Source organism: Ammospiza caudacuta, chromosome 2 (genome assembly GCF_027887145.1).
Source record: "Ammospiza caudacuta isolate bAmmCau1 chromosome 2, bAmmCau1.pri, whole genome shotgun sequence".
Taxonomy (NCBI): domain Eukaryota; kingdom Metazoa; phylum Chordata; class Aves; order Passeriformes; family Passerellidae; genus Ammospiza; species Ammospiza caudacuta.
In genome coordinates, this window is record NC_080594.1 from 99,071,658 (window position 1) to 99,092,178 (window position 20,521).

The following is a 20,521-nucleotide window of genomic DNA, read 5'->3' on the forward strand; positions in this document are numbered from 1 at the left end:
AATTTCAAAGCTCTTTTAAATCAATCTATACTGAAGAAAGAATTAAAAATGTGAATTTAATTCAAAGTCACTCACTTTGAAATCTTGCTTCAAAAACTAATTTCATGGTCTGTTTCCATAACAACATAGATAATTTTTGCCAACTAGGACTCATATAATGAAGCATAACATCTTTAATCAGATTGTATGCACTACTATTTATGACTGTTTAGAGTGATTTGGAGACACACTAACTCAGAGCATCTGATTTGTAGGTCAGTTCCCGTGAAGAATCTTTATGGTCAGAAGATCACATATATTCCTCACTAAAAACCTCTGAGATTTATTAATTAGTGATAAGATAAACAGCATACAATTAAAACATTGTGTACTTAATTAATTCATTTTTAATGTTCTTGTTTCCCAATGGAATATTTTAAAAGTGTTATTCATACTGTAGAGGAGCAAACTTAACTTCAGCTCATCACTAACACAAAACTTGTCATCTCATTATTCAGCTACATTTTTTATGCATGTGTTTGTATTTTCAACAGGAGATATAAAAGCAACTCCATACCATTTACATGTTATTTAAAGAAAATATAAAACCAGGAAGAGCAAACCAGGCTTTTTGTAAAAGTAATTGGACAAAAATGTCTACAAAATGTGAAATTAAGTTTCTCAGTCCTTTCTACTTTGCATCTAACAGCAAATGTCATTAGCTATTATAGCAAGATGACGGTTATAGGTTGCTAGTCCTTCAGCTCACAATATTTTACACCTTTTCATTTGATATTAAATATTCTTTTCCTAGATGTTCACATATATTCTCCCATGTCTAATCTCCTGTATCCTCTAATTAATAAATGAAACACCCCATTATTAGATTGGAGGAATGTATTATTTATTAAAACTGCATTCTAAAATAAGACCGAGCAAGTAGAACTGATGTTCCTTCAGTGAGAACTAATAAAATCTTAACCCAGAATGCTTTCTCAGGGCAAGCTTACCCCAGTGACTAATTAAAAGATGAAGGCTAAAATCCAGAACGTAAACAAATTTGGGAAAAAAAATATCTATTTCATGATCCAAGGAGTAAGAAGGAGTCCAATGAGACTGGAAGAGGGAAAGAATTGAGTTGTAAAGACCTGCTCCTTTGTCTACACACAGGGGCACACACACACACACACATGCACACACACTCGTGCACACAGAGTCCCATAAACACAGCTTTCCTTTCACAGCACTTTTCCTCTAAGCACCTTGGTAGTATTTACGTTTGCAAAGCTCCCAGTATTCCCAAACCTTACTCCTTTATTTTCAGCTTTCAAGTTTTTGCTTCAGCTGATGGGAACAGGAAAAGAAGGTGGTATGTTTATTGCTGGCAGACAGCTTGGAAATTCTGAGTAAAGAAGCCAATCAAGGCAGAAGGATTATAACAATCAAAGTAGAAAATTTGCATATTTAGAGTATGGTTACTGAGAAATAACAATGCCTTGGTTGTGTAAATCAAACCCTCAGCAAAAGTGAAGGGGATTTGCATATCTGGGAGAAATCTTTCATGTTATACATCCGTAACTGCATTCTAATTAGCAGAAAGAACTAGCTTTTAGTGGAATATTAAATATAAGCGCTAGTACTATTTTTATTTCCTTATGAAATAATATACTTAGCTTGCTTGGGGCCTGATGAAAACAGGTTTATCTTGCCTGTAGGAAGTAGTACTATTCAAAACAACCAAAGATACATTCATCATGCCATACAGCTACAATTTTTAAGATTGAGATCATGCAAATGTTCAAAGAGTTCTGTATTACCAATTGTGTTCTTCCTTTTTGTCTATAGAAAGTGGCTTAAAGTAGCTCTCTTGAGAAAGTATTGCACAAAACAGATGAAAGCTTAAAGCCATCTCTTCAAATCTGCATAATAAATCACCTTGACTTCATTTTAAATTTAGCAAATGAAGAAAAATAAGCTGGACTGAAAAGTTTCACAGACAAAAATCCTAAAAAAGCTCCTGCTGATGGAATTCCTGTAACAATTTTCTATTATCTATTAAGATCAAGCAGAGTTAACAGTAGGCCCAGAAATTTTGTAATAAAATAAAGAAAAACAATAGGTAAATTCTTCTTTAAAAATTAGCATGTAACAGTACGTTTGTACCATTCATACATGGAAAAATTACTATATTACTTCAGGTTGAAGTGTATTTTCCCTTTCCTCTCTTGTGAATGATTCTTAGCTGTCTTTTAGATGTAAGTTTAAGGCTGGCTGACGTACCCTGGCCACTACTCACAATCAAACTGCAGGTTGATGTTGCACTGAAAAGTAAGAGAGAATCTATGCAAGCATACTCAATCTACAAAGTATTATTAATAATTCATATTCAGAGGCATTATCCATTTCCATAGATAAAGCATGGATGAAACTCAGTAAGATGCTCTGAAGACCCGGACACTCCTCATAAGTTGAACCGGTGAGCACACCGCAGTGTGGGTCTCAGGGTACTTACCATCCTCTGTGGGCACATAGATATTCAAATACAGACAGTCTTCATTTTGATCTTGAACATATGTCACCACAGTATCCAGATTGGCTGTAAACCACACTGGCAGCATGTCGTTGAGCAGTGACCTCTCATCCAGGTACTGCGGGCACACAGCGGCAAACTGCGTGGCGTTGCGGACACCCGTCCAGGACGACGGCGGCTCCGGGGGCTGGAACCGCCTTTCTCCCGTCGGAGGAGAAGCATAAGGAACACCCAAGTACTGCTCCACTGGACCAAGGATCTCATTAGGCAAAGGTGTTCTTAACCCACGGATTTTGCCATAATTCGTTGTAACAACTGGGTATTGTGCTTGGCCATCAATGAGAGTAAATCTTATAGCCAGTGCAGTTATCCACAGGAGGAAGTTAGAATTCAACATGACACACACTGGTGTGAAGATCAAAGGCAGCCATAGGAGTCCCATTGGTTTCGACATTATTTAAATCAACATCAGCAGGGCTCTTTTTTCCACGGCCAGGAGAAATTATTCAGTCAAGGAAAATGAAAACTAATAAAAAAGTAGTCAAAAGGAGATGAAGCGAGGGAAAATGTATCTTTGCTCAGGCAACAAAAAAACAAAAGCTGATGTGTGGTAGGTGCCTCAGCTGACTGGCTGTAGACAAATCCCAATGTCAGAAGAACCAAGGGAGTGTTTGCCCCTAAGGCCCATCCCAGACTTCAGTGTTGAATTAATCCTGGCAACACACAGCACTTCCCGACAAGTAGAGCGGTGAGAGATCCACAGTTATTCCACTGCCCCAGTGAAATGGCTCCTCTCAGTGAAGTCCAGCCCACTCAGTCAGCCTGCGGCCAAGAAAAAACAAACAATTCAAATCAACAGACACATTTATGCTGGCATAAACCTTAAACAAAAAAATAAATAAATGAAAGAAAAAAAAGGCTATAAAAGTTATATTCACACACTACTTCCATGACAAGGCCCACAAATGTTTTATGAACTTTAGATATCATAGTCAGCTATGTGTTTCCAAAGATACGTAAGTTAAGAGAGCTAAACTTGAAGCCATAAGATTATTCCACAAAACAAATTTTTCTGCTTTTCTATATGTTTCAAACCAAACTACAGACCAAACACTTCTGATTTCAGAAAGAGTATCACATTCAAGTGCTAGCTTGAGGATATTTTCTGCCCTAAATAAACAGAATCTTCTTTTTAAGCCTCTTTGCACTCCCACAGGAACCATTCATTACTTTTGTTTCCTGTATTGGATAATCTCTTTTTGCTATGAGTTGACAACTAGAGAATATTTTTCACAGACATGACTTCTTTTCTGTATGACAACCTAATTTACCTCCATCTAATTCAGAAATTCCAATGAATGCAATAAATGATTAGTTCAAATCAAGTGTGAGAACAGTCAAAATGAGATACAAATTTATTATTTTCTTTTTTTTTTCCTATATCTGACAGAACAATGGAAAGCTAAAAGAAAAAAGAAAGCATGCTACAATCTCTTAAGTCAGCTTTTGGCCTACATAGTGTTACAATTATGTAACATTACCTGCTTGCACTCTCTTACTTTTATTTTTAAATAGAAGGCAATTAATACAATAATTCTGAAAATGTTTAATGAAATGCAAGTCACCTGCATGTATATGCTAACCGTTACAAGTGTACAAATAAACACACATCAACGTTCTACCTGCCCAAATAAATTAGGAACTTCCCTTTTACCCATTACTCAACTCAGAAGCACAGACAACAATTTCACAGGTAAGAAAATTCCACAAGCAAAAATTCCTTGTTATAAGAAACTGACACGGATACCTTATATTTGGTAGGATGAACACACATGTATATATCAAAATTATATTTAAGGGGACAAGCAGGTCCTGTTTTCAGTCAGGACTCAGACATGGAAAATAATCTGAATGACAATTTATTCTCTCAAAACTCCTGAAATTTCATTTTGCCACTCTTACCACAAAACTGTTGAAACACCAGAACACCAGAGGCCAGAAAAATACCAGATACATATTACGTATGATGGACCAAAATTTCTACTGACATTTTCTCTAGGACTTGCAATTTCAGCACCATTTTTGAAGGACAAATCATTAACAGCTCTAATTTTCATGTCTCCGGGGGCACCACCAGGTCTGTCAGTCCCTGAGTTATGATGGAAGGAAGTTACGGAGGAAGTTATGAAGGCAGGAAGCCCTACACCCAACCCCACACCCAGCCTGGATCTTGGCCTCACTGGGTCCCCAGGCAGACCTTGGACCTGACTCCCCACCCTGCCTGGCCTTACAATTCTTGGGTGGTGGCAGAGTCCTGTCCCTGTCCTCAGCCCACCCTCAACGGGGAACCTTAGAAGTTCAGAGTCTTGCCCTGCCAGCTGTGCAGTGCCCACAGCTCCTGGGTCATCCTCTCCCATGGACAGCCCCACGTCAGCTGCTCCCTGGCACTCAGAGTGGTCAGCCAGCAATGGGTCTCTCAAAATTCCTCCTCAAGCATCACTTTCCCTATTGATTTTTGCTACCATCTTTAACAATGGAAATCAGCAGCAGGTGGTTGATTTTGAGTAGCATTCCTCTTGCTCTGTCCCATCCTAATTTTAGCACACTTTACTGATCATGCAGCACAAATCTGATTTTCCAGTTATATCTGTGCTTAGGGAAGAGCAACAGACCTTATTCCCTTGACACCCACACTGCAGAAGTTTGTAATGACATTCTAAGAAATGTGGAATTCAGCACTAAGAAAATTGACAAGGTGGAAGGAAACACAGTGATCCAGATGATGAAAGATGGATAGAGAAAAAAATTTTCTGGGCAAACAGCAAGCAAAAAAGAGAAAACAAAACAAGAAAAGAAAAAGGAATGACAAATAAACAAGAGTGAACATATTACCAGCAGGGAGAGAACCAAAACTGACAACATGAAGGAAATCCTCAGCTGATACAGCAGAGAGAATATGCAATTGTAAAAAATGTGACGTACTAAATAGTATGGCTTTCTTGGCCACCTGGATACATGCTGGCTCATACCAGCCAGCTCTCAAACAGCACCCCCAAGTCCCCTTCAGCTGAGCAGCTCTCAGGACACTGTTCCCCAAGCCTGGAACATTGCAACCCAACTGCAGGACCTGACACTTGGCCTTATCAATCCTCAGAGAACTGGTCTCAGTCAATCCAGCCTGTCGAGTTCCTTTTGCAGAGCCTTCCTACGCTCCAGCAGATCAATACTCCCATCCAATTTAGTATGATCTGTGAACTTACTGAGGATGCATGTGATCCCTTCCTCCAAATCATCAACAAAGACATTAAACTGGCCCCAATACTGAGCTCTAGGTAACACCACTGCTGACCAGCTGCCAACTGGATTTAACTCCATTCAGCACCACTCTCTGGGCCTGACTATCCTGCCAGCTTTTCACCCAGTGAAGACTGCACCCATCCAAGCCATGAACAGCCAATTTCCCCAGGAGAATGCTGTGGGAGACAGTATCCAGTGCTTTACTGAAGTCTGGATAAACAAAATTCACAGCCTTTCCCTTATCCACCAGCCAAGTTACTTTATGACAGAAAGAGATCAAGTTAGTCAAACAGGATCTGCCTTTCGTAAACCCATTTGTGAGTATCATCTGGGCCTGATTCTCTGGCCGTCCTGCACACAGCATGTGATGATCATTCAGGATGATCTGTTCCATGACCTTCCCCAGCATCGAGGACAGGCTGACAGGCCTGTGTTTCCCTGGGTCATCCTTGTGACCCTTCTTGTGCATGGACATTACATTTGCTAATTTTCCACCAACATGACCTTCTCCAGTTAAGCAGGACTGCTGGTAAGTGGTTTAAAGCAGTTTAAAGCTCTTTCACCAGCTTCCTCAGGTGTATCCCATCTGAGCTCACAGACTTATGTGTGTCTAATTTGCTATAAGTAGCAGATCACTAACCCTTTCCTCCTGGATTAACGGGGCTTCACTCAGCTCTCCATACTTCCCCAGCTTCCAGCTCTGGGAGCTGTGCATCCTGGGGACAACTGGTTTTGCTATTATACTGAAGCAAAGAACCCAGACTGAGGCAAGGAAAGCAAAAATATCTTGTTTAGGCAAGAAAATTAGGTAGAATATATCACAGTTAGGCAGAAAATATTACACATTTCAGTTTATCAACATTACTAGCGGAATGACCATTTTCCTAAGGTTAGTTTCACACGTGAAATGTACACACACTCATACACAATGACACAGAAAATAATTTTCAATAATAATATTGAGAGGTAAGGAAGAAGGCATGCTGCCTATTAATTTGTGAACAGTGACGACTATGATATGATGTTAGATACATGATTGAAAATGTTGGAAGATGTAAATAGAGAGTCACAGATCTCAATTAGGGTTTAATCTTAAATAGAAAACTAAGCATTCTAGAAAGGTTTTTAGATATATCAAAACTAGTTTGATGTTCAATTATATGTATACAGTCAGTTATTTAATATGCCTTTACAGACTGAGTCTACAGAAAGACTTGTACTTGTCATGTCTTTATTTATTATCACTTATAGTGTTGTACTTTTTCCATATTTTTATTTACTCCTTTAAATATTAGAAAAATGCATACAAACTGCTTGCAAAAAATTCTTAGCTGGAAGTATCACTCATTCAAATAATCGAAAATAATCAATCCAAATCAGAATTTGCAGTTCAAAATGACAACTTCTGGCAGCACACCACACAGAGAAGTCAAGGAAGATCTGAAATCAGATACGATCACATACAATGATTTTGGTATTGGCAGAGGAGTGTAATTTGAGGCTAATGAGACATTTATGGCCTTTGAAGAAAATGCAGATTGAAGTTAACATGGATGTGTGTCTGGAAATACCACTTGTTCTTGTTTATAAATCTGTGCCCCAAGACACTCTTAGAGATGCTTAAATAGTCTATGAATCAGGCCTTCAGGGCTAAACTGAAGGTTTCCAGGAACTGCAGTTACCACTTTTTCAACCTGAGAAGATTGTCAGTAGCTCTGCACTTATTCTGTAGCTGCTAGGGAAATAGAAGACATGGCTTAGAAGTCATCTTTGCTCCAGTCTAGAATAAAAAACTAAAGTGACTTCAAGTTTTTTTTTTATCCTCTTGTTCAGTTACAAGAAAACTAAGCAGAAATATAAATTATATCAATACAGGAAACTGAAGACTCTGCAGATATCCCAGGGTTCCCCAGGCTTTATCTAATACAAGTAATGTAGAACAGTACACCTCAGCTTTCAGTCACTGACCACATCTATTCTCTGGCCCTCCCTTCTGCTCATATTCCCACAGGATGTTTTTGGGCATGTACATAGCTGTGACCTCAACAGAGAGTCAGGGTTAAAGACTCACATCCCTTTCATTAGACAGACATTCTGAAAGTACACAGTGATCTTGATTAACTGAAATATAAGAGCAACCAGCTAGTCAGTAGAAAAAAACTGACAAATCATGTAATCCATAAAATTTCAGATTCTCCTCATATTGACATTTTGCTAAGTATTTATTTTACAGAATATGAAGATTCAAAAAATATTTCATTTACCAAGAACATGAACTGTTTGTTCTTCTTTCCATTCCCTTTGTCCCCTTGAAATAAGTAATTTTGAAAGTTATTAAGTGGATATGTATGGCTTGCTTTTTGGGTTTCTTTTGTTGCTTTGTCATATGTCTGTGTGTGTGTTTGGTTGACTGTTTTTAAACAAAAGCAATTAGAATATTATCATATTGTAACATATAGAAATCTCTATAATAAAGTAATGTTGTTGTATGATACTGTAAATAAGAACTATCCAAGGCATAGAAATTTTTTAACATGCCTACAGTATTAATTTTTAGCAATATGTCCATACAATTTGAAATATTTACAGAAAACTAATCACGCAATTTTCTTCTGTAAAGCTCTTCCCAAAGCAGGTTTAAATACACCTCTACCTCATAATCAGCATTACAACCTCTGAACAGTCACTGTATTTAAATGTTCATTCAATAACAAAGAGCAGTTTTCCCAAATCTCAATAAATGCATACTGGGTTTATCTACTATCTTTCAAATTAAACTAACAACCCCAGAACAGTTATAATTTCCTTAGGGATTTTTTTTGAGCTTCTAGAACTTTCTTGATACATTGAAATGAGCTAAGCTTCATTTTTCCTTATCCTACATAAAGTCATTCAGAAATATCAGACAAAATAATAGTGAACAACACAAAGGAACACCAATCATTAAATAATGTCCACCTTCTAGACTGGATTACCTAGAAAATTGGTAGAAAGTTTATTTATGAAAATTGGCCAATCCTAAGATATTTTTGAATTTCAGAAGTGTAATTACAATGATGTCTGGCTTCAAATTAACACGCAGCTAAGTTTCATGAGAAATTCTTTTTGCTATAACATATATATATTTATTTTGTTGTATTTTTGTAAGCATTTTCCTAACTCAAATAAGATATTTATCATTACATGATTCTTAAGAATACACACAAACACACAAACCACCCTCAAAACAAAGTAAAACTCCCAAAATCTAGACTTCTAATAATCCTAACTGTAGAGCACCTGATCTAAGCGTGTTTTATCTCAAACGTGCCGAGCATTGCTACAGGAAAGGTGACCAGAGGAGGGGTGGGGCAGCGCTGTCTGAGCCAACTCCCTGCTCTGCCTTGAGACTTGTGCTCAGTCCCTGTCACCCCAGCTCACTTCCTGGGGAAGGGCTGGCTGTGCAGGGGTGAAAAACATGCAAAAAGCCTAATTTACATTGGAGCCATACAGACTGCACCCCCTCTCACTTTCTTTCTTCCTCTTTCCTTTAATTGGCCCTAAGGGTCATGAGACTAACTTACCATTATAATCTAGGGATGAGTGTCTGAATAATGTCTCACAGAATTATTTAGTTTGGAATTATAACTTATGAATTCACAGTCAAAAATTTCTTTAAGATTTAAAGTTTAAACTGAAAAGATTGTGATACAAATTTAAGAATTATGATGTATTATTGAGTAAATTGAAAATAAATGCCAGCTATACAAACATCACGACTGACCTTGAAGTTGGTCTTAGTTGTATGATTAGAAGTCATGGAAGACAAAGGTAGATTTCAAAAAAAAAATTTAATATGGAAATAAAGCCTGAAGAGCAATATAAATGACATACAAACATTGAATTAAAAAAGTTTGGGTTTTTTTTAAAAACATGTTGCATTTACCCTTCCATGAATTTCTCCAAGTGAGAGAAATAGGCTCAGATAGGCTTGGACAACAGTGTCAGTAGATCCCTCAGGTTAGAAACTACAATCACCATTTACTTTTCAGAAAATGGGCACACATTTCTTTCATATTATTTTTTCTCACTCTTATTCGGAATATCTAAATCTCATGCACTATCAAAAAGAACAATGGGATTATAGGAAAAAGCTGCGTGGTCCCTACACTGTTTTTGAAAAGAGCAATTCTCCCAGTAATAAAAACAATTTGAAAAGCAAGCAAAGGAGAAAAAACACAGGATCATCAGTCCTTTCCAAGCAAAAAGAAAATAAGAAATTAACATCAGCATTCTCAAAAAATCAGCTCTTTCGATCTAATTTTAAGAGGTGATTGTTAAAAAATCACAGATATGGTTTCCCCTATTTTTTCTGTATTTAAAATTATTAAAAAACTGTATGGCCAGAAGGACCCAAGACTAACAAGGAATTCTCAATAGGAGTTCTCAGTTAAGACAGTTGCACTTATCTCACTGACCTTCTGAATGGTAATTTCAACTACTATTACATGTAAGTACAGAAGAATTTCAGTGGTTAGACAATTTTCATGATACTTGCTGCTTCTTAGAATAAATTGATGATGATTGCAAATAAACATAAGGTTTCAATATTAGAAGGGAAAATCATAAACTCCTTACAAACATAAGCCTGAAATAAGTAATAATCCCAAAATTACAGGTGTATTCCATTCAGCTCAAATTGTGATCTGAATTTAAATTTCCCATGACAATAGCTATTCAATTGTGGTCTAATTGCAGCTGTGAAGTCTAAAAAAAATTCTACATTGCTAGTGCATATTCTAGGGAAATGTACAAAAATAGCATCAGTACTGTCTAGCACAAGTGATGGCATAATTTCCAGCTTTTACTTCTGATATAACCTTGTACAAGAAATGTAACACACTCTGAGTCTCTCTTTGTCACTTTTATGCACCTTTCTTTGCCTAAATTCAGATGTCTTACTACAAAAATAAAAATATTACGATCTGAAACAGAATGTTCAGTCCTGAGTTTCTTTAAGGCAAAATTTCCTGTAAAATCTCTACTGCCTGGAGCAAACCACTGATTTATAGATATGAAAAAAAATAATACATGCAAACAAAAATCAGTATTTGATACATGAAGCTTACAGAGTAGGCCTTAATAAATTGAATAAACCCTCAAAAAACATCAAAGTTCATTACTCACTACCACTTCAAAATCTCAGAAAAAAGCATTTGTAACACAGAATGAGTCTTAACTCCTCTTCTGTAAGAAAGATCAAATGACTGAAAAGAAAAATTCTTAATGAAATCTAACAGGTTTTGTCTACATATTACACAAAGAAACTCACAGGTCTCAGTCCTTTCTTGTCTTCTCCATTGAACTGAAGTGCATGCCTTTGTCAAGGATGAAAGAAACTACAACTCTTGTTTGAACCAACTGAGAAATTGTCTAAGGGACTGATTGATATGCAATTTGATCTCTTGAGGCTATTTAATGATTAGAATTTGATATCTCCCTCTAGGCATTCTAGTCTCAGAAGAGGATACATTAAAAATGTTACAATAACCAGAAAGAGGATGGGAAAAGCAATTTAAACTAGCTGGGCATATGAACACATGTAAATACACACACAGACACACCATTAATATATTATATGGCCAAAAAAAGTTGCTGCTTTATTATACAAATTCTTAGGACTTAATTACACAGGAGCCACAGGCAGGACATTTACATTGCATTACCTGGTTCAGTTACCAGGTGGTGATACAACATTCATTCATATGATAATGTCACAATTATACATTCATTCTGGAAATGGGGAAGTTGAGTGGCCACCCTCATTAACCTGAAGAAATCCAAACCCTTTGTTCCCTCTTCCAAGTTACAAACATTAGCTTTCAAATAAGGCTGGGATAGCTATGAGGACTCTGAAGCATTCTCCCTGGACCAAAAAACTTCACTCTGAGTTTCTTACCCTTTGACTATGAGAAGTCTCTAACATTGGATTCCCATAAAATAAAAATTTTCTTGGACAGGTATTCTCAATTTCAAGCAAGCTTTATGTAGTTTGTAGGAGAATTATTTCATAAAATAAAAATTGTGAGTGGAAATTAACTTTAATAGGCTTTTACATCATCAAATTCATTTATCAGGTCAATACTCCCTTTTGGTTTTCTTTATTTGTTTGAAAGTGGACAACTTCACCATCACAAGGAGGAATGTCCTCCAGCTTCTCTTCCTGTATGGCTCTCTTCCTAACTTAGTGGGCTTTCATCTGCTAAATGTTGTCTTGAACCCCTTATATTTAAGAGGTGAGAGAACATGTCTCAGCAAAATAAGTCTCCACAAAATATTGTGAAAAAATGGGATCACCAGAATCCCTCACTAGATCCATGTTGCTAGATCAATGAAGCTGGTGAAGGGGCTGGAGCACAAGTCATAGGAGGAGTGGCTGAGGGACCTGGAGTCATTTTGCCTGGAGAAAAGGAAGCTTAGGTGTGGTCCTTATTGCTCTCTACAAATACCTGAAAGGACGCTCTAGCAAGGCAGAGGGCAGTCTCTTCTTCCAAATAACAAGGAATAACACAAGTGGAAATAGCCTCAAGTTGGAGTGGGGGAAATTTAGATTAAATATTAGGAATTTTTTTTCACCAAGAGGATTGCTAAGCACTGGAACAGGTTGCCCACAGAAGTGATGAAATCACCATCCCTGGAGACATTTGAAAGGCATGTGGATGTGGCACTTAGGGACATGGTTTAGTGTGGCAATGCTGAATCTTAGAAGACTTTCCCAATGAAAAATACTGTATTATTCTATGATTTTAAACAACTTTAATGAAACCATTCCTGTGCTGCCTGCTGCCTTTCCCTCTTCCCTGCAAACACAGTTTAAAAGCTTGCCTAGAGGAGATTGTGGCATATACTCTGCTTACTGTCCTGTCTATGCTGAATTCAATAATAAAGGATGAAATTCTTAACTTTCTAGCCGACATAAGTACTGGGAGCTGTAAATTATATCACATACTATGGAATTCTAAAAGCTAAGCATAATATTATCATACAAAAGTCATATCTTGAGCTGTTTTCAGGCCAATGCAGTAAGCACTGGAATTCAGGGCCTAAGCAGGAAAGTAGATAGGGCTAGAGCACGGACTCCAACACTGTCCTTCCCCAGTATTCATACCTACCAGCCAGTGCACAGGCACAAACAGGGAGAAGGCCAGAGTTATTCTTCAACAGACAGCTATTTTTATTTTTTTATTTTTAGTAAGAAAGATTTTCACTATGTTATGTGGCCTCAGGGGCAGAGAACAGCACCCGGACCATTTTATTGACTAAGATGTAACTCCATGGACAGAACCAGAGTTATCTTTTCTCACCACTGATTAACATGCCAAAAAAGCAAGAAAGGTAAGCTTGGAAAAGATATCAAATCTTTTTCTGGTAGTCTTCTGTTCAGTGATAAAGGTCCTCCATTTCAAATCCCACACTCCCAAATGATAAAAAAATCAAACCATCTTTCATGGTCTTTTAACAATAACAAGAGAAATCTCAGAACAATATGTGATGTTTCCTCTTAGGAAAAAAAAAAAACTCCCAAAATTATCTGCATGACAATCCTTATCACTCCATGGGAAATTTCAAAGCCATCTCACATGTAGTTAATTATATTTTCTTGCATCAAAGGGTTTTCAGAAATCTAAGGTAATATATCATATTTGCTTCGTAATATGTTGAGTTTTACCTGATAGGAAATGGAAGCCAACGAAAAACACAGAAGTTACCATTTCTCCTCCTGTTCATCCCTTCACTCCAATTATTGGAATGTTTCCAACTTTGCTTAGCACAATGAATAGGTACCTTCTCTACCTTGGAAACAAATAGTAAAGCTCATGTTCATTTCCCAAACTGTATATGAAAAAGTCAGATTGTCTATCCCAGAAGCACACACTTCAGGCAGCCGTTCTCCCTACTGTAGCACAGGTATTTGACATTAAATATTACTTGAAGTCAACCACTATGAAAGCATCCTGAAGATTATGCTGAAAAAGCCCAAGTGATTAGCCTAGATTAGACAGCTAACTGTCCTAACTGAGCCATAGCATGATGATTCTTTCTTTCACTTCTTACCAATATACACAGAATTATCTTTATAACCACAGACTTAAGAGCCTCGTAACTTTCCTGTTTGTTTCATACATGAACAAAGTCCCCATGACTAAAATCAGGAAAAGCTTATTCTACTATGAGTTTCTTAACAGTTTTTGTCTTGTTCTATCATTAATTGCCCTGATAGTTTATCAAGGATAATGTAGCATCCATTGATAGGAAATTCTGTATAAAAAGTTAAGACTAATATGCAGATATTTTCTCACCTACCATTCAATTAATTTTATTTTCTGGGGTTGTTTTTACTATTTTTGCCATTAGTATTGTTATTCCTACCTATTGTTATAGCCACCTTTAAGTTATTTTAAAAACTGTTGCAATGAATCTTCCCTGGTGTAAAATCATATCTCTGAGAATGAGTTTATCCAGTTTTGCCATCTTCACCTAATACTAGCCTTTACCAACATAGAAGTGATAGGCTTGTGGAAAATTAGTATTATGTTAGAAATATTTGGATTATTTATTTTTAAAAAACATGTTTCTCCTGATTTTTTTGGTTGCAATGAGTAACATTTATGAATGACTTTCTAACAAGACCCATACAATATTATTATTTTTATTATTACTATCGTGTTGTTTAGCACACTCTACCTGCTTTCACAAGAGTGCAAAACTACATGGGCATTTTAAAATATGAGGAGAAATTTTTTTTAACAATATGATTCCATGACAAAACATTATGCCATGGTACTTTTTGAAGACCCATCTTACTCTTGTTCTTCCCTGATTGAAAATGTCCTCTTAAAAAAGGTACCTTCTATACTTTTCCTCTTTTGCACATAGCCCTCTCAGTTCTCTTCTAATTCTCAATTTTTTCTCTTTTCTCCAAATGATAGTTCTTTCCTATGACTCTTTTCTTCTTCCTGGTCATTTGTTTTTAGCTTCCTTTTGTATAAAGGAAAAGTAATATGCCCATCAAATCAATCAATAAAAAATTATTTTTATGTGTAGAAGAAATTTATTTCATTTATTTTGTAAAGGGTTTCTGTTTTGGCTTTTTTTTAACTTATTTGGTTTTGGGTGGGTTTTTCTTTCTCTTTTCTTTCTTGTATTATATCCATATGGGATGACATTGAAAAAAAAAAACAAACAAAAACAAAACAAAACAAAAAAAAAAAAAAAAAAACAAAAACAAAAACCACAAAACAAAAAACAAACCAAAACAAAACAAACAGAAGACAATTTGCAGCTGCCAGGTTGACTAGGAAGGACTGATCTATTTTTTCCTGCCCTCAGTCAACTGATTTAGGTCAGGATTGAGAAAAAATATACCTTGTCACATGGCAGGAGTTACAGCTTCCTGTGTGCTTCTATTATATCATCCCAAGAAATCTCACTAATAAAACATAATTCCAACCAAAAATATCTACCAAAAACTAATGCAGTCAATTAATAGAACAGATGGAGGTCAGAGCAGACAATTAAATCCCTTTGAGAGCGGAGAAGATTATTCTACCTCATATTGGAGATATGTCAGTAATTCCTGTGTGATCTGATTTATACTTTATTCTTCAAAATAATTCCTTCCATAATGCCTTCTTTGGCATGAGAGAAAAAGATCCATCTTCTATAGGTGTTGCTTGCAGCTGTATAAAATTATTTTTAAATGGTGGGAAAGTGCACATATGTTTTTCCAGCAGTATTCTTACTGACTCTCAAAGCAAGAAATTTAAATCTCCTTTTTGCCTTTATTTAGACAGCTGCTGCTCCTCAAAAGGTTGATACAGCTATCACCTTGGCAAGGTGCTGAGCACTTTTTTTTGAATTTAATACTGTCTTCTATAGGTATTGAAGATAACCATTCAGGAGGTGTGATTGATTATTTCTCCGGCCATGAATTCCAGCATATTTGCAACAATTATCTTTCCTAAAGTCTTGCACAAAGATGGTTGTATTTCTGGACATGGGAGCTACACTGACAATAATACAGTAAGTGTTGTTGCCATATTCTGGCAATATTGATGACATATTTCATGTTTCAAACAAAAAGAAACTGAGTTATTTAATTTTTTTCCGATTTTGATGATTTTCAGCATATAGATTTCAAACAATAAACCATAAACAGCTACAGGGAAAAATTCTTCAGCAAGGAATTAGGTTCCCCATGATATATTTTTTCACAGAAAAGGAACTCTGTGCCAAATGAGTTCCAATTTGTTTTTAAATAAAAGTCAACACAAGTTTTGATAACTCTTTAACTCCTTTTTTTTAAAGTTATCCTCAGAGCATACTGTGGTAATATTTAAATTTTAAAAAGCTCAGAGAAAGTTGCAGTAATATTAAACTAATATTTAAAAGCATTGAAAATCCATATTCCAAAAGACTATTTAGCTGCCAAGAGAATGACCTGTTGGTGTAATTGCTGTGACTGCTGTGTTGCAGCCTCGATTTTCATTGGTGAAATTCTAATACATCCATTTGCTTTTTCAAGCTCCTCTATTGAAACTCCTGCTTTGTTAATCAATAAACTCAGATTGCTTAATGACTGCACTATCCTAAAAGCTTTGGTTTTCAGATAAATATGCTTTAATGAATTCTGATCTCAAATTAATATGCATTTGATGCTGGATATATCAGATGTGAATTTCTTGTACCCTTATGTAGTTTATTACCTCACTGTTTATACATTTTAGTTTTGATGGCTTCTAATGAAAACAGATTCTAGTTCTGCCATTGTTTGAACTTTGTATTGTAGCCTCACACCATGCCACTCAATGAGTTGTATTTCACTAATACTTTGTAATAAATTATTAAATAAAAACTACTTCAGTAGTCTTTAAAGTATTTACTTCTCTTTCATTTGGTGAAATATAGTATATTTCTTTTAATTTTCTTCTTTTAAATAGAACTGTATTCACAATAGAAATGCTAAGTCTCTAATTATTTATCACCTAACTTCTCAAGTGACTCAGCACCATTATTTATACTTGTAGCATAACTGTTTGCGTTTTTTTCCATCATTTTTGATACTTTAATATAATGAAAGAGAAAGGGTCATACTGTTATTTTAAATCTATGGAAAGAAAAACTTAATTGCTCTTAAATGAAGATCACAGGTTCATAGATTGGTTGAAGTTGGAAGGGACTTCTGGAGTTCATCTGGTCCAACCCTTCTGCTCGAGGAGGGATATCTGCAGCTTGTTTTGGTGATGTTGTTTAAGTAAGTATAGACTGTACCTCATTATTCACAGTTTTCAAGCATTTTCATGTCATCGTTGTGAATCAAATTCATGACACATATCTACCAGTAACAGTAGTCACAATGGTACGATACAGCATATGAAATATCACCTACGTACCTTTAAAGCCAAGCAAAAAGCCTCAAACACAGTTTCTCAGTATAATTAACTCCACTGACTACAAACTACATTAGAATTAAAGGTGTAATTTAGTTCCAGATAAAAGAGCTTTGTTTACACCCCGAAGAGACAAATCACAATTTTAATAGATATTTGGTTGCAGGTTATTGATTTCTTACACAAAGAAAAAATACAGCTTTTTAAGATTATAATTAGGCACCAGTTTTTTTCAGTGATTTCCCTAAGTCCTATTGAAACATAAAAATTCAGGCTGTTTTTTCTAATATTCTGTAAATACTTGTGTGAGCTTTAAATTCATGTTCATGCTGTGAGAGCAGAAAGGCCATTAATACAACTGCAACCAGGTGAAAAAGAGAAGAGTACTACTTCATACATCTTCATAAGAAATAGAACCTATAATGAAAGGTGACAGAATCTGATTTTATTTAACCTGAGTAGTTTCACCTACACTCAGATATTCTGAAGTTTTTCTAAGATGTGGATAACAACATTACCATATTTGTGTTGTGTTCCCTTTCTCTGGCTTTTTTCTTGGAAAAGAAAACTTGAATGCAAAGCAGTATATATGAAAGGAAATGTGTGGAGGGTGTTGATAACAAAGCTGGTTTAGAAAGAGTGGTTTAGATAATTTCAGCTTCCATACTTAAGATACAATAGAAAACACTATGTGTATGTGTATACATATATATACACAAATATATTTTCCACATCAATAGAAAATAAAAGCAAAATAACACTCAAAAAATTCTGTACAATACCAGCTATCTGGGTCTAAATTGGCATGCAATTAAAGCTAAATGTATTTTATATTCATATATACAAACAAACATATTTACCTTCAGAATCAAATAGTGATTTTCAATTCTAAGTAATTTCTACAAGCAGTTTGGCTTCCTGCTGGTAAAAACATTTTATTTTTTTCTTTCAAACAAGAAAGAAATATGCCATCATCTTCCCTAGTTACTCAACAGCTGTATCAATTTGTTTTCAGGGCAGTGATTAGCATAATTGTGGTGGATTACCCGCATTTAGCACAGAATGGAAATAATTCAGTATTTTAGCAGATATGACATAGAATGCATGGGATACCCAGGCCCTCTGGAGTGGTGCTGGAAGTTTGGGGTTTTTTTCCTAAAACTGTACTAAAAGCCTATTTTTAAAAACCCAAATCTCTGGAAGTACCAAAAACCTTAATTCTTCTCATGTGCTGTTTGATAAACAATCTCAAACTATGGCAATGGCACACAATCATGGAATCAGCTGCAAATAGCTATGCTAAGGGCACTACCCAGAAGGGTTTCACTGTGATATAATTTCTCTAAAAATCAGAAAAAAACCAAACCAAACCAAACCAAACCAACAAAAAAGCAACAGCAGCAACAACAACAAAAAAAAAAAAAAAAAAAAAAGAGGAAAAATCAAAAAAACAAAACACAAAAACCCACCCAGAATGTGATTCCATCATTACTGGTTTTCTACTTTCTCTCCAAATTCTAGTTCTGATGCTGAGGTGCATACACAGTGCTACCTTTAGTGCTGTATGAGTGTTAAAATCAATCTGTTCTATATATACTCAGCCATTTACCTTAATACACTTGCATGTTTTATAAATATGCATAGACAAGCACTGTATGATATTATACAGAAATAGAATAAAATTATAAAATGGTTTTGGTTGCAAGGGACCGTTAAGCCCATCCAGTTCCAACCTCCCTGCTGTGAGCAGGAATGCCACACACTAGATCAAGTTGCTCAAAACCACCCAACCTGGCCTTGAGCACCTGGCTTTGAGTTGAGGATGGGGCATCCATAACTTTTCTGGGCAACTTGTTCCTGCATCTCCCCACACTTCACAATAAATAACTTCTTCCTTACAGCCCCTCTACATCTACGCTCTTTTACTTTAAAGCCATTTCCCTTTGCTCCCAGTCACTACAGGCCCTGATAAAAGTTTCCACATTTCTTATCTCTCCTTTTCTATATACTGAAAGGCTGCAGTAAGGTCTCATAAGAGCCTTCTCCAGGGCTGAACAACTCCAATGGTCCCAGTCTGTCTTCACAGGTAAGGTGCTGCAGTCCCCTGATCACCTTTTTGGCCTTCCTTTGGACCCACTCTAATATGTTTGTGTCTTTCTTGTGTTGAGGACTTCAGAGCTGGATGTAGCATTTCAAGGTGGAGCTTCACCAGAACAGAATAAAGGGGCAGAATCACTTCCATCAAACATGTTGGCCACCTATTTTGATTCAGCCCAGGATACAGTTGGATTTCTGGGCTGCAAGCACACATTGCTCACTTATTAACAACTTCTCATCCACCAGTACCTCCAAATCCTTCTTTGCAAGGCTACTTTTGATCCATTCACCATCCAGCCCCTAATGGTAATGGATATTGCCATGACACAGGTGCAGGACCTTATACTGGTCTTGCTGAACTTGATTAAGTTTTCATGGACCCACTCCTCCAGCCAGTTGAGGCACCCCTGGATGGCATTTCTTTCCTCAAGTGAATCAGTAGCATCACTCACCCACAGACTTGCCAAGGGTGCATTTAATCCTACTGTCTATGTTACTGATGAAGATATTTAATAGCATTGTCCCAGTATGGATCTTTGAGAGACATCACTCCTTACATCATCAATGTAGCCCTTGGTTACAAAACCTAGATTACAACATGTATAAAAAGCATTGTAGGATATCGTTGTCCCATGTTATGATCCCAGAAAACATCTTCTGTCAGTTGTTTCTAAAAGAAACTGGAGGATGCAGAGCTCAAATTAAGTCATAGAGATACCAGGAAGACACAAGATGTTGCTGTTACACAGAGCCATTCCTTTTATATGAAAACTGAGCGAGATTAACTGCTGAAGAACAGGTAAAGGATATTTATTAACAGATACTGATGGTCCTTCTTTCCCATAAACTACTGAGTTGTCCAAATAAAAAGAGCTGTGGTTAAAAATGAAGATACAGTGTTTTGAACCTTGACAGCAAGAGGACAACTGCTTGCCTGTAATTCATTTGCACTGGAATCATTCTCTCAAAAGCTTTACTATTCTTAGGGGGAAAAAAACCCCAAAAACCCAACAACACTGAGTTATCATGAACTTCTATTAAGAGTTTAGAGTTCCCTGTAGAAAAAGATATAATAGATATAACGTCATTGCCTGTTATTCAGTACAGTAGATTTAAATTATATTAGTCACAGTGATAAAGCATTTTCACGTTTAAACACTGAGATAGTAAAATTTGCACTCTGGTTCTT

At 36.2% G+C, this 20,521-nt stretch overlaps 1 protein-coding gene across 2 annotated transcripts in view; it reads right to left on the reverse strand.

The window, feature by feature from the left end:
• Positions 1-20,521, reverse strand: part of NLGN4X (neuroligin 4 X-linked) — a 170,989-nt gene that overhangs the window by 116,915 nt on the left and 33,553 nt on the right. For both annotated transcript variants that reach the window (XM_058824948.1, XM_058824946.1), the window contains exon 3: positions 2,492-3,331. In XM_058824948.1, coding sequence (XP_058680931.1) covers positions 2,492-2,963 — 472 coding nt within the window. In that variant the 5' untranslated portion in view covers positions 2,964-3,331. The remainder of the gene's footprint in view (positions 1-2,491; positions 3,332-20,521) is intronic.